The 14,368-nt window shown below is 47.2% G+C and overlaps 1 protein-coding gene across 1 annotated transcript in view; it reads right to left on the bottom strand.

Moving 5' to 3' along the window:
- AATF (apoptosis antagonizing transcription factor) overlaps nt 1–6,941 on the bottom strand; it is a gene marked incomplete at its 5' end in the record, with an annotated part of 77,172 nt that extends 70,231 nt beyond the window's left edge. The window contains 3 exon segments of the mRNA XM_034752343.1: nt 3,436–3,573; nt 4,967–5,398; nt 6,750–6,941. Coding sequence (XP_034608234.1) covers nt 3,436–3,573; nt 4,967–5,398; nt 6,750–6,941 — 762 coding nt within the window.
- Between the last annotated feature and the right edge of the window lie 7,427 nt (nt 6,942–14,368).

Genomic DNA, 14,368 nt, shown 5'->3' with positions numbered 1-14,368 from the left:
TCGGGGTAGAGGTGTAGTTCGAGATGAAAAAGACCACTGCACCACAGGTTCCATCCCCATAAAAGGGCAGGATATAGGCTGATGACAAGGGACATATCAGATATTAAACTGACATTACAAGAGCGATCGCTGCATACAGCCTGTGTGTCAGTGAGCTACATGTGTCAACTGCTTAGAAAACAACCAAGATGAAAAGCCACCAATATTATTTAGTACCAACTTTGCCGCTGTGGCCAGTTCGAAGTTGTAGGCCACATACAAAGCGAGTTTACCCCATGTTCTACACTTCCTAAATCAAAACTTGGCAAAAGCACCTTTGCACAGTCGTGACAACATCAGCAAGACACAGGCCGACACTGTGCACCTCATTTAAAAAAATGGAATGTTTGCATTGTAAAATATCCTACGTTAGTTGCAAATTACATTAAGAAAAATGAATTTTAAACTTTCTCCTTTAAAAGAACAATATTAGAAAACACTAAACAAGAGATGATTTAAGGAGAAAGTTCTTGAACTCAATATTGTTAAAAATCAATTACATGGCACCATAAATTCATACAGTGCTTTACTAACATAGATCAAGTCCCCTGCCCTGAAGAGATTAACGGATAAACATGACATGACCTTGGCCGCAGATGCTTTAACAAGCAAAAATACCAAATTCTGGATCCTTTGACAATGCACCAGGTTTTACCTATTTGATAGACTCATAGACCTAGATCCACAAGATTATCTAGCCCACCACCTTAGAATCAGTGCAGAATTGTTCCCCACAATACATTCTCAGGCTATCTTTCAGAGGCCCATGTGACGGAGTTTCTAGTACTTCCCATAAAAGATTATTCCACAATCTAATAAAGCTAGGAACTGCCGGACTGGATCAGATCTGTGGTCCATCTATTTCAGTCCTGTCCCCAACAGCAGCCAGCAGTAGGTGCTTCAGAGGAAGGTGCACAAAACCCCGCAGTAGCCAGATCGGGGTCTCATTCTAGTAGTTAGAGATTGTCTTTAGCCATGAGGCATAAGATTTTCTATCACTTCCACAATTTGTTAGTATTACCTCCTCCACCATATTGGTGCCCAATCCCTCTTTGAATCTTATTAATTTTTTTGCCCCAACAGTGCCCTTGTTACAAAGCATTTCTTGAGATTCAATCTACATTTTCCCTTTGCTAATATCATCCGGTTAGTCCCAGCTATATTCCCTGGCAGCACCCAAGTCCTCTCTTTTCTTGGTGTTTTCACACATTAAATACGGCACAAAAGTGAATGCAAGACATCAGGAATGTAAATCTATAGCACCACAACCCCTCCTAGCCAGATTATGAAAAAGGGGGGAGAGAGGAGGGAGAAATCACAAAGCAGTTATTAAACAGTGGATTTTCTTTTAACATTCCCAGACAACTAAAAAATTAACATCTCCCCTATACTATAGTTATACTATATTATATTCCATGTGCTTGGATGTATTTTGCTTATGGGAAATATCAAAATGTCAACCTTTGTTTCTGTTAAAGGTCTTTAATGATATTGCATTTTAGACCTGTAATGAAACATGGTGCTTGCTGCAGTTTGTAATGCATCTCATTAAATACATTAATAACATGCATTTCACTAAAAGGTCAGCTTAGTATTATTGGGAGTTTGCCTTCCCTCTCTCCCCCCACTTTAATCACTTCATTTAAAGCAGCAGAGCTAACTTGGAAATATAAAGTGCCTCACCTGCTACGAGTAGCGATGTGATGAGGAGTTCATGTGTTCAGATCCGGATTAGGTTTAAGATGGGCTATTAGGTTCAGTCAAAGGCTGACTCAGGATCAGGATTTAGGTTAGATTTGATGGTGCCAAAAGCTCATGAACCAGTCTTACAAGGATTCTGCCACTTTAAGCCAAAACCTTACAGGGTTCTGACATCATTACAGCCACACATTAAACTGAACACGAAAATAGGCACCTTTCAAGATTAGACTGGACAAAGGACCAATACCAAAGGGCTGACTTGGGTCTGCAGAACTGGAGATATAAAGGTACTGCTTTATCATGGGGTGTTTTCTTTGATGAACTGTAAGGGTCAAGACGCTGGAAAACATCCAGAATCAGGGTGATGGGAAGAAAAAATTTTGAGCTAAAGAAACAACCTTCTCAGTGAGTTTTTGAATGACTTGGTGCACACATCTTCCCCATTTAAAGTTGCAGAAGAATATCCTACTGTGTATGCAGTTCATTATTTTTGCAAACATTTTTGATCACTAGGACATAAAAATACTCCTGCAGAAACCCACTTTCCTCTCTTGTATTGAACAGTTGAACGGGTTTGATGATCTTTGATTTCATTTCCTTTTAGGTAACAACAGCCTGATCCAAAGCCCACGGAAGTCAATGGAAAGGAGTTCTGAGTGCATAGTGTTTACCAGGTGCATTTTGCGCATTATATTTGCCATCTCTTAGAGAACCCACTGTAGGCCTTATCTGACCGATATCATTAACAGTATTACTGTTGTGCTGTTGTGGGGTTTTTTTGTTTGTTAAATCAGTCTCCTAACTGAATGGATACTTACTGTCCAGTTGGACAGCAGGCACCTGGCAACCCAGACTTTCTCTTTGAGATCTTATCCCGTGGGGAGCATTACACCAGGGTATAGAGAGTCTCATGGTTTGGTGACCCTCTGCCTCTCAGCATGGAGTTTGTGTCACATGCTGCAATGCTGCCTAGGGACTCAAAACAGAAAGAGGAATCAACCCATTTTCAGAAGGTATCCTATGCTGAGGACGGATCACGTAGAACGCAGCAGACTGGCAATACTCTGAACCGATAACCAATCCCTTCTAATGTTCAACCAAAAAGAAAAAGAAATTCATTCAGCCTGTAGGACCACCTTGAACTCTGGTGGGAATGCCCCTGAAGTCAGTGTGGTCACCAGCTCAGCTGAGGCATCGCGGTGCTAAGATAAGACAAGTAGCCACCACCAGAGCCGAACGTGGCCCAATACGTATGGATGAGGGCACCGATTTACTTAGACTGGGAGCTCTTTGGGGCAGGGACTGCCTTTGTTCTGTGCTTGTGCAGCACCAAGCACAATGGGGTCCTGGTCCGTAAGCAAGGCTCCTAGGGGCTTACCACCATACAAATAGAGAATAATAAAATATACGATTTACACGCCAGGTGTCTGCATCTCCAAGGTCCTGCCCCTCGCACATCAGTGCCTTGCCATTCAGTCAAAGTACACTTGGATGGGACCGTCAATGGACCCTGTCAAACCTGATCCCTAATTAACCGCAAGGGTTGCTATCACAAGGCACAAATCCCTGTCTCCGAGGCTGAAGACATTGGCTCCACGGCCACTCCCAGCCCACAACTGAGCACAGAACCTGGGTCTCCGTGCCAGCAGAGTCTGTATCTCTGACACCAAAGCAGGCAGACTTAAAACTACTTACTGTTCTTGAGTGCGCTGGCAAACTCTCGCCCACCTTCCTTTTTAAACGCCGGGAATGTATCTGGCTGTGGAAGCTGGTTGGCTGTTAGGAGCGCTTTCTGCAGTTTGATTCTCCCTTCTAACAGCTGGTCCCACAGTGCTTTAAAACACAGAGGAAACAAAACATGGATTACATATTCCAAAGCATTTATTCATCCACTTTCCCATGACCCTGCCTCCCAAAGACTCTGAATCAGAAAGCATCAGCCACTTCTCTTTGCTCTCCTTCCCCAGCAGCACTTTCCTATTGCAACGACACTTTGCAAATGGAGACTCATTATTTAATGGGACAACTAGATAGTAGTTGCCTAAAAGCTTCTCAAGGCTTCTGTTAAAATTCACCAGAGAAATTCAAATTGTAGACCTGCCAAAGCCAAGGTGCACACAGCTCCATCATCTGACATGACAAATGCTGAACAGCAAGGAATGGCACACAGCACCAACGCAGCTCCCACACAGTATATCATGCCCTGCAGCGCAAAATCTGGACTGCAGGGAAGACGGGACCAGTGATGGGGGCAAGGGATTAACTACAGAATCCCCACAAGGTGGGAGCAGACAATCAGCATGTCATGGTTAACACCTGCACTGATGGGTTGTCATCACCAACCTAGAAGCTTCTGGGTTAGCAGAGACAACCAGTCATACAGGCTAATGAAGGACCACCGAGAGAAAATATTTAATCACCACGTACATCAACTTTAGAAAAAACTCATTATAAAGGAAGTGAGGAGAATGTTTAGTTTCCATTGTAATCCATCATTATATCCCCATTAAACCCAAAATCTTTCACTCTGGAGGATGGAGCTCACAAGGGTATAGAAAACGGGCACCTCCTCTCCAGCCAACACACTGGGATGGATTACTAAAGCCGTGGTTTTCAGGGGCCACAAGCAGGTTTCAGAGGTTCGCCAAGCAGGACCAGCATTAGATTTGCGGGGGCCCAGGGCAGAAAGCCAAAGCCTGGGGCTGAAGCCTGAGCAACTTAGTTTCGCGGGGCCCCCTGTGGTGTGGGGCCTCGGGCAATTGCCCGGCTTGCTACCCCCTAACGCTGGCCCTGGCTTATATATGCAGAAAAACAGCTTTTGTGGCACAGACGGGTCATGGACTTTTTATAGAGTGTTGGGGGGGCCTCAGAAAGAAAAAGGTGGAGAACCCCTGTACTAAAGCACACCAACACACAGACTAGTGTCTGAGTCCCCGAGCAGCACATACAGTGCAATAAGTCCTTGTTTACAATGGTACCATAACAATGCTCAACACTGGTTCAGCTAAACCGACTGCTGACAAAGTATTAGTTTAATTCGGCAGCACTGTCGAGGCCACAGTCTATGGAGCACAGCTGGTAGAACACTTGCTGTAAACTCCTAAAACTAGTCCAGTGCGTGCTGCAACATGCAAATGGGTTACAAGAGTTCTTAGCACAGTTCATTTCTCTAGCATAGACAAGGCATAAGGCTCATCAAAATACAAAACAAATTCCAGGTACAAACCTATTTGGTTTTTCACAGCTTTTCCTTTTTCTACTTCTTCAGACACTTTTTCTTTAGAGAAGGTCACCACCCCCCCGTCATCCTCGCTCTCTTTGGCATCTGCCACGTCCTCCTCACTTGCATCCCCAGATTCTTCTTCATTGCTCCTTTCTTCTTCATCCTCCTCTTCCTCATCCTCCTCTTCACTGCTCCCCACATCATCCATCCCTTCCGTAAATTTCTCAAAGTCACGGATGTTCTGGAAACTGAACTTTGGTGTTTGGAGCTGGGCAGATGTTTCTCTCCCCTCCTCTTGGTCACTATCACCCTCCTGGTCATCCTGAGAGCTGCTGTGCTCATCGTCCTGATCAGCTGTAACATCTAGAATGTCCTCATCCAATTCTTCCTCCAGATCTCCACTGTCTAGGTCTCTCTCAGATGATGTTTCTTCATCTGATAATTAGAAAAGGAGATATTTAAACAAAGTTATTTCATCACAAACTATGGCTGCAACTCTGCAATATCCATTATCAGTAGGGCTGCGAATCTTTCACGGAGGTCACGGAAGTCATGGATTCCATGACTTTCCAGGACCTCTGTGACCTCCGCAGCTGCAGCGGCCGGTGTGGCTGACCCCAGGACCGCCCAATCAGCTGGGGCGGTCCTGGGTCCAGCCGCACAGGCCGCTGCTCCAGCGGCCCAGGCTACTGGTCCCGGGCAACTGGTCCCAGGCAATGAGGTCCGGGAGCAGCAGTGGTGCCACAGGCCAACCCTGCCCAGAGGAGCATCAGCAGTGGTGGGGCCCCGGCCCGGAGCAGCAGCGGGGGTGGCGGGGCCATGGGCCACCTCCCACCTGGAGCAGCAGCGGCGGGGCCCCAGGCTGCCTCCCCCCGCCCCCCAGGAGCAGCAGCAGGGCCCCAGGCCACCCCCCACCCCCAGGAACAGCAGCGTCCGCTGGATCACATACCCCATCCCAGCAGGCAAGATTTAGTTAGGGGTATTTTTAGTAAAAGTCATGGACAGGTCACTGGCTGTGACTTTTTGGTTATTGCCCGTGACCTGTCCATGACTTTTACTAAAAACACCCGTGACTGAATCGTACCCTTAATTATCAGCATCCAATTGGTGGCCTGGCCTGGTTTAGCTCTCTAGTCCACTAGGGATAATTCTAGGCACAATTTTGCTCCTTCCTTAGGCTTATGAGGATACGTCTGCAAACTGAACCTTAGTTCACACTTTTCTGCAGTAACAGTCACTCCAACAACGATTATCACATCCATTGATTAGCTGACAGCCTTTCCCATTTAATAATGAAGCAATGTTAAGCAAACAAGGTGCTCATGCTTTGGTACACGTCTTTATAATGAGAAATTATACATAAGCACTAAGCAGCTACAATTCCCAAGAGCTGACAATTTAAAGATGGCAGATAGTTCTCCCATTCCACATGGAGTTCACGGCACTTTCCCTGCCAGGTAATTTAACCTGGCTGAACTTTTTGTACCTGAGATTTAGTCACTCCCCTTCCTTCATCCGCAGGGAGCAGTTATAGTCCTGGAGACTTCCCTTTCCCAGGAGCTAATGAATAAGGCTACGATTCAGCACAGCACTTAAGAAGCCAAGCTTAACTTTAAGCACATGAAGTCAATGAGACTTAAAAACCGCTGAGCTGAGAGTCCTGTCATGGTGCAGAGCTCAGTGTATGAGCATTCCACTTACTGCCTGTAGTTGTGGCAATTTAGGGTCGCCTGGGGGGTGCGCAGGGGACGGACGGAAAGGCGGGGAAGGAAACTAAATTTCTCACCAAATGCTGCTCCAGGCAGAGACTCTCCCCATCGTTCTTCCTGCAAGGTCTGGCGAGATACAGCTCTCCCGCTGTACCTCTTATCAGCTTCTAAGAGGGAGGCGGAGGCTCGTTTCCGTATATTGCCGACGACAAGGATGTCATCTTCAGTTCCGCCCTCATCAAACTTGTCGATCACCCTGGCAGCAGTGGCTGTGAAGAGGAGAGGGAGTTTAATAGTGCAGGGTTTCAAACTAAGAGCGGAACTCAGGCTTGCTAGACAGGAGAGAGATTCGATCTAGGACTGCCAGAAAGTAAATATCTATATCCTCCTTGGATTCAGGGGACTAGAACTAGGGACCTTGCATTCCATGTATGCTGGCCTCTAACACATGAGCTAAAGGACAAATCATATTAGGAGCTGTATATAACTGAGCTGTTCAGGGCATCACTTAGGCACACATAACCCACAAGCTTCATTTTTGGAATCAAAACTCATCAATACCTATCTGGCTCTCGCCACTTCTGGACGGGCTTCTCCTAGGTTCACCAAAAGGGCCGTAAACCTCTTGATGGACCAAGGCCAAGCTTTAGGTGCTTCAAAAACAAAAAACCCCTGGTCAGATTCATCCAATTTTGGTAAGAGCATATTAACACAGATCTACTCATATCCTCTGGAGGCCAGCTTCTAAAGGCCAACAAATTACATGCCCTGAACGTAGGTCTGATTCCACCCAACAGGGGAGAGTGGGGCAGTATATTCAGACCTGCTTACAACAGTTTGGGTCATTGTAGTGGGGCAGTTACCCCACTCTGGTGGAAAAAGGCCAGGCTGATTGGGGAAGCAGCCAAAGCTGGGGCCACGCCCCAATCAAGCCACACCTGGCCCTGTTATAAGAGCTCAGGGAGGAGGTTGGTCACTCTGTCTCTAGCTGTGGAGAGAGAAGGACCTGGCTGCCTGGGAATTGGGTACCTAGAGCAGAGCAGTCCTGAGGAAGGGCAAGAGGAGCTCCAGCCTGGCAACTCCCCAGGCTGAGGCCTTGATAAAGGCCTATGCGGGTACTGGGGCTGGGGGGTGGTTGAGGCAGCTGGTCCAACCCCCTTGCCAATGATGAGTGGCCAGGACAGACTGCAGTTTGCCCCATTGAGCAGGGGCTAGAGGACGACTGGCAGTAGCCACTGAGGCAAGGTGGATGTAGAGGGTTGGGGGTTTTCCTGGGAGGGGGAGACCCAAAGAGTGGGGGTACTGCTGGGGGCAGAACCCCGAGGAAAGGGGCACTGGGGTCTGGGAAGGACACGGGGCCTGAGGCAGGCAAGACACCGGCCAACAGAAGGTGCTCCGAAGCTGGAAAAGAGCTAATTCCCAGGATGACCAGCAGGAGGCGCTGCACCGGTGAGTCGTCGCTCGCTACAGTCATCAACAAGGAGTAGAAATTGAAGCAGTGTTTATCAGATATGACTCCTTCCCTATTGGCAAGCAGAGAGAGAACGAATCGGGCTCTTCACTTAGACCACTCAACAGCCATCACCAGGGAACAACTTTCAGTCACTACCAACCTAGCCTGGACTCATACGAGTGACAGTAGAGAAAGCAGTCCTGATACCCCCTTATAAATCCACTTTCCCCAACACTGTAAGGGAAAGAGGCTTCAAAGCTCAGCTGGGTATGGCTAAACTGCCGCATGCAAGACCTTATCTTCAGTTTTAGGGAGAGCATGCTCCTTCTCTCTCTGCTGAATGAGGACACACTCCGCTTTCTCTACAATGTGGGGAAGGAGCATTGTGGAAACACCAAACACCTTCCACTATAGGAGGAAGAGGGGAAGTCTCAGACTTGGGTTTCTTGCCTGGCAGGGCATCATCACTAGGGCACTCTCTATAATCAGTTAAGTAAACAAACATTTTTACTTAAAATGCAGCAGTAATAAAGGAGTGTTCCAAAGGCATCTATATTTCAGAAAGGAAATCGCTGAGACTTTTCTATGACTGAAAGCCCCTATTCCCCCTTTCAGCACCATCAAAATCTTGGGAAGAACATGGCTGAAAGTTTTATAAATTGACTAACTCCAAACATGCCTCCAATTATAATCTCGGTTTCTCCCAAGCAATTTAGGTTTGGTTCTATAGGTCAGCGAAGTGCAGCACGTTTAACTAGAGCAAAGTATCCTGTGACGCCAAGAGGCTCTCCATATGTTCATTATCCAACACCAAAATAATTTTATCAAGTTCATTTTGTTACATGAACACTAGCCTATATTCACCTCCTTGCCCATATTAGACAGACCACATGAGGCACCGCATAGAATATGTCTGCTCAGTGCCACTTTGGGGGGTCCCTGAATAATAGAGTCCTCCTGAGAAGTCTGACCACCTGGCTAGAAGATTCAGCAAAGCTGGAGTGGTTTCATTCTGCGCTGGCAAATGAAAAGACAACGACCCGTAACTCGGCTGCCCTCTGGGCTCTTGATAAATTTATAAGACACTTAAATAACTAAATGCTGTAATTGTCTAAATATAGAAAACAACTTTATTACAATGCCTGTTCTCCTTCCCCCTTCTTCAGATACAGGGAAATGGTTTATTCCAGCAAACGTGGATCATTATAACAGGTTCTCTTCTCTTCATTTTCATTCATGCGCAAGACATCCTCTATGCAAAATTATAGGGTTAGGATTGTTCAGCCAATTGAGTGACCTGATTGGTTGAACATCGCTAAGTGCTTTTTTTAATGTGTGTTTGAGAATGTTAATGCCCCATTTATGTAAACTATTTACTTAAGGGGAGAAAAAAAACCAACTCTCAGAGGATAAAATGTCTTATTCTCAAGCAAGCACTGAACTGCAAAATGGTGAAAGGGAAATCAGGAGCTTCCCATAACCCGCTTGGTTGGAAAGTCATTGTTCTACAGAAATCATAAGGAAAGCAAGTTCTGCAAGCTTCTCGTTTAGGTCATGTCTATACTACCGCTGAAGTGGGCAAAACTTGTGCCACGCAGGGGTGTGAAAAAAACACCCCCCTGAGCAACATAAGTTTTGACAGCATAAGTAATAGTGTGCACAGAGCTATGTCAACAGGAGAGCTTCTCCTGCCAACACAGCTATCACCGCTTGCTGGGGGTGGCTTAATTATGTTGCCGGGACAGCTCCTTCCCGTTGGCATAGAGCTGCTACACAGGAGATCTTACAGCGGTACAGCTGTGTCGCTGTAAGGTCTCTAATGTAGACATGGCCATAACATTGAAATTCATGCTAGTGCACAGCGCCTCAGACACCTCAAGACACAGTGCAGGGTAACTTTGCAATTAATGAATTTCACCCACATATTGCTCACAATGGCAACCAGCGCAAAGTATATGCAACACAACAGGTTACATAACTTGCTGGTTGCTATCTTTAAAGCAGGCACTATGTATGAACTATATAAAGCAAGTCAGACATTTCTGCAAAAACGAGGGCCACCTTATCAAGTGACCACGTGCAGCCATCTGGCTCCTAAGTCACATTTAAGAATCCAGATAAAGATTAACTATTTCTGTTATAGTAGCATTTAGAAGCCCCAACTAAGATGGGGGTTCCCGTTGTGCTAGGTGCTGTACAGAAACATAGCAAGAGTCTCCACCCTGACTGAGCAGCCTGTAGTCTAAACAGACAAGACAGAAGAAGGGTAGGAGGGGAATGAGAGGTAAATGATTTGCTCACGGGTCATACAGTGAGTGGTAGCATATCTCCCAACTCTCAGGCCGTGCTCTATCCACTAAGCCATAAATACACAGCCATCATACTTGCTTGTACTCCTAGTTTCCTTTACAGATGAAGCAGAAATTGCTTGTTGAGTTCATAAGCAACAAAACCTGCAGCTGATCAGCTCTGTCATCACCCTGCACTTACAAGAAGAGGGTAAGATGCCCAGCACCAGGGTGGTAGGTGCTTGAGAGGAGAGACTAGACTGCAGACTCCTCTGTAGGACTCCATGGGTCACAGCCTTGGTTCCCAACCCATGTGCATCTGAGAACTGCTACGAGTCACACACACAAAAAGGCTCAAAGCCAAGAAATTCTTTATCAAGAAAACATAACACGTAAACCATGTCTGGTTAATGAGATCTTGTCTATCTTATGTTCATACACAGTTGTGTAGAGTCGAGTTAGCTGACGCAATGCTGACTACCATGACTGCCCAGTCAGCGTAAACCAGGGCAAATTCCACTCAGTATTGTGACAGCTCACTCAACTCTTCATAATCAAGCCTGAACACAATAAAATTGTGTAATGCAGACAAGCCCCGAAGAAGAGTTCACTGTCCTTGGTTTGATGATTTTATTTATTTAGTTATTTTGTCCATTGGAGGCACTCTGCACTGGTGTGATGGGATGAATGTGTGAAGTCCAAAGCAGTAAAAAAATGGCAGGTATCAGTCTAAAAACGACAAAGAGGACATTGCCACTACATGTCATGGAGGGAGAAACCAATTTCTAAAAATTTGCAATTAAGCTAGCAAAGGGCTTGGTTAAAAAAAAAAAAAATCCACTTGCCAGTGGCCAGGAGAAAACAACGAACAATCACATCTAGTATGATAAATAGCGGCCTGGAAAGCTGGTATGCTCTGACTGCTATTGAACATGGTAGACATGATTGTTACCAGTTATCTTGTCCTCCTGGCTTCCTCCAACCCCTTTTGTTTCTTATATCCACATTACGTGTAACACTGTACATTCTTCCTGGCAGGGACTTTTTTTTTAGAATAAGCACAATGGAACCCTGATCCTTGTTGGAGCCCCCTAGACACAAAGCAGATAAACAAGAATAAATAATAATTATAATAACTGCCAGTAATTGCTGTTGAATTTAAGCTTTATTTTAAATAAAAACTACATCTCTATCCCGTCCAGCTCCAAAGGAAACCTTCCAACTGAGAATTAAGTGTGAAGAATCGATTCAGAACCCTTCCTCCCTTGTCTACACTACAAAGAGTTTGCTGGTACGCTGTACTGGCAAAAGCGACATCAGCTCCCCAAATGAAATAAGCTAGGCTGGCAAAATGACTTTTCTGCATCTACACCAGAGCTTCTGTTGACTGACACAGCTATTATGTCAGTTAGGGGCATCATTTTTTCAGACTCCTGACAGCTATGCCAGCAAAACTTTTAAGTGTCGAGCAGGTCTAAGCGTGCAGACAGGGCATCTATCGCTACACATGTTTTCGCGGTCAGCAAAACGAAATTAACAAGGCCTCTGGTCAGTGTTGCTGCTGATATTCAGAACCCTGTGAGCATTTAATTGCCCTACTTCTTGGTAAAAGTGACAGCAAAAGCAGAGGCTGGGACTATTCACAGGAGGGAACAATTCAAAAATGGAGGCTCGGATAAGAACAGAGGAGAGGACCAACAACATGCAGGCCTGGGATAGGCGGGAAAGACAGGCCCTTTTAGACAGCATATGGAGCCTTTAAAATCATCAGACAGGACTAGCCAAAGGATAACAGATGGAACCCCCAGGCACAATCTGGACACAGCACTATGGCAGAAATCAAAGTCCCTCCCTTTCCCCAGCAAGTAAGTTGGAGGGCAGTAGATTTTTTTTACTGTTGCCCCAGGCCCTCACTGGTACACATCCTCCCTCATATCTGTAGCAGCCTTTGGCTGACCGGTTTAATCTGTGAGATACTAGGTGTCCAGTACCTTTTTTAAGCTCTGAACCAACACCTCTTTTGGACCCAGTGCAAACAACAGGAGCCCAAGATACAGTCCCAAGGCCCTGCTTAGTAGGGAATAGTGACTATAGCAATCCATTCATCACATGCCAGTACAGCCAATTTGGCCAAATGCGGGACACAGAGAGAGAGAGAGAAACTGAGGGACACATGAAAATTATGGGTCAGGAAGCTTAAAATGTTGGGTCTTTAATTTCCCCAACAGTAATCTCTAAATTTTGTGATAATGCATTTCTGATATGAATTAAAACGACCAGGGCCGGCTCCAGGGTTTTTGCCGCCCCAAGCGGCGCAAAAAAAAAAAAAAAAGCCGCTATCGCGATCTGCGGTGACAGGTCCTTCGCGCCGAGCGGGAGCGAGGGACCGTCCGCCGAATTGCCGCCGAATAGTTGGACCTGCCGCCCCTCGCACCTGCTTGGCAAGCTGGTGCCTGGAGCCGGCCCTGAAAATGACAATACAGTAGTTCACAGCAAACTCATAGGGGAGGGACGGAGGTAAATTTTGAGCAGTAAAGACTGACAGTCCATAATGCTGGGATGCTTCAGAGGCATAACCCAACACAATCGCTAGCATAGCAGGAACAGTGAGATATAGATCCAGCTCCACCAAAATGAGATGATGATGAACAGCAACTGCCACGCTGCCACCCAGGGCCCCAGTGATTTATATGGGAGACTCCTAAGGACGGGGAGGCCTCACACAGGTGCTGAGCTGTGGATCAAGGTAAACCAGCATCGAAATATATTTACCAAGTGGTTATGAAGGCCACACAAATGCCCACAGTGAAAACCGGGAAAGCGAGCACACGTGGTGGTACAGTAGCACCTCAGAGCGATGAACACCTCGGGAATGGAGGCTGTTCGTAACTCGGAAATGTTCGTAACTCTGAATGTTTTGGTTGTCCTTTCAAAAGTTTACAACTGAACACTGACTTAATACAGCTTTGAAACTTTACTATGCAGAAGCAAAATGCTGCTTCTCCCCCTCCCCCCCATTTATTTTTGTAGTTTACATTTAACACAGTACTGTACTGTATTTGCTGCTTTTTGGTCTTTGCTTCTGCCTGATCGTGTCCTTCCAGTTCCAAATGCAGCGTGTGGTTGACCGGTCAGTTTATAATTCTGAGCTTCTACTGTGGGTGCCCAGGGGGGAGCAGCCCCCGGTCTCTGCCCCAGGGAAGGGAGAGGAGTTGAGGGAAAGAAGGCCCCAATTTTGGAGCTGGGTAAGGAGAGTGGGTATTAGCCCCTGGTCACTGCCATAGGGAGAGAAGGACATAGAAGAGGTATTGAGGAAGGGGGAGCAGACTCCACTCAGTGTTTGGGGAGGAGAAAAGACCTTGGGAGGTGGGGGGTGAAAAGAGCAGCACCCAGTGTCCTAGGGAGGAATGCACTAGGGGAGATATTGGTGGGGTGCAGCCTCCAGTCATTGCCAAGGGGAGCACACAGCGCTGGGGGAGACATTGGGGGAGCAGCCCCCAGTCGCTGCCCAGGGGAAGCACACAGCGCTGGGGGAGGCATTGGGGGAGCAGCCCCCAGTCGCTGCCCAGGGGAAGCACACAGCGCTGGGGGAGGCATTGGGGGAGCAGCCCCCAGTCGCTGCCCAGGGGAAGCACACAGCGCTGGGGGAGTACCGGGGAGCACACAGGGCTAGCGGAGCTATCAGGAGGCAGCCTTCAGTTACTGCCCGGGGAGCTCACATGGCACGGGGGGGGCATCAGGGGGCAGCCCCCAATCGCTTCCCGGGGGAGCACACGGCGCTGGTGGAGCTATGGGGGGGCAGCCTCGGGGGAGCATATGGCGCCGGGGGAGGCATCGGGGGGGCAGCCCCCAGTCGCTGCCCAGGGGGAGCACATGGCGCCGTGGGGGAGCACACGGGGCCGGGGGGGTATCATAGAGCTGCCCCCAGTCGCTGCCCAGGGGGAGCACACGGGGC

Source organism: Trachemys scripta, chromosome 18, assembly GCF_013100865.1.
Source record: "Trachemys scripta elegans isolate TJP31775 chromosome 18, CAS_Tse_1.0, whole genome shotgun sequence".
NCBI lineage: Eukaryota > Metazoa > Chordata > Testudines > Emydidae > Trachemys > Trachemys scripta.
Note: the sequence above shows the minus strand (reverse complement) of the source record. Positions and strands in the feature narration are given on the sequence as shown.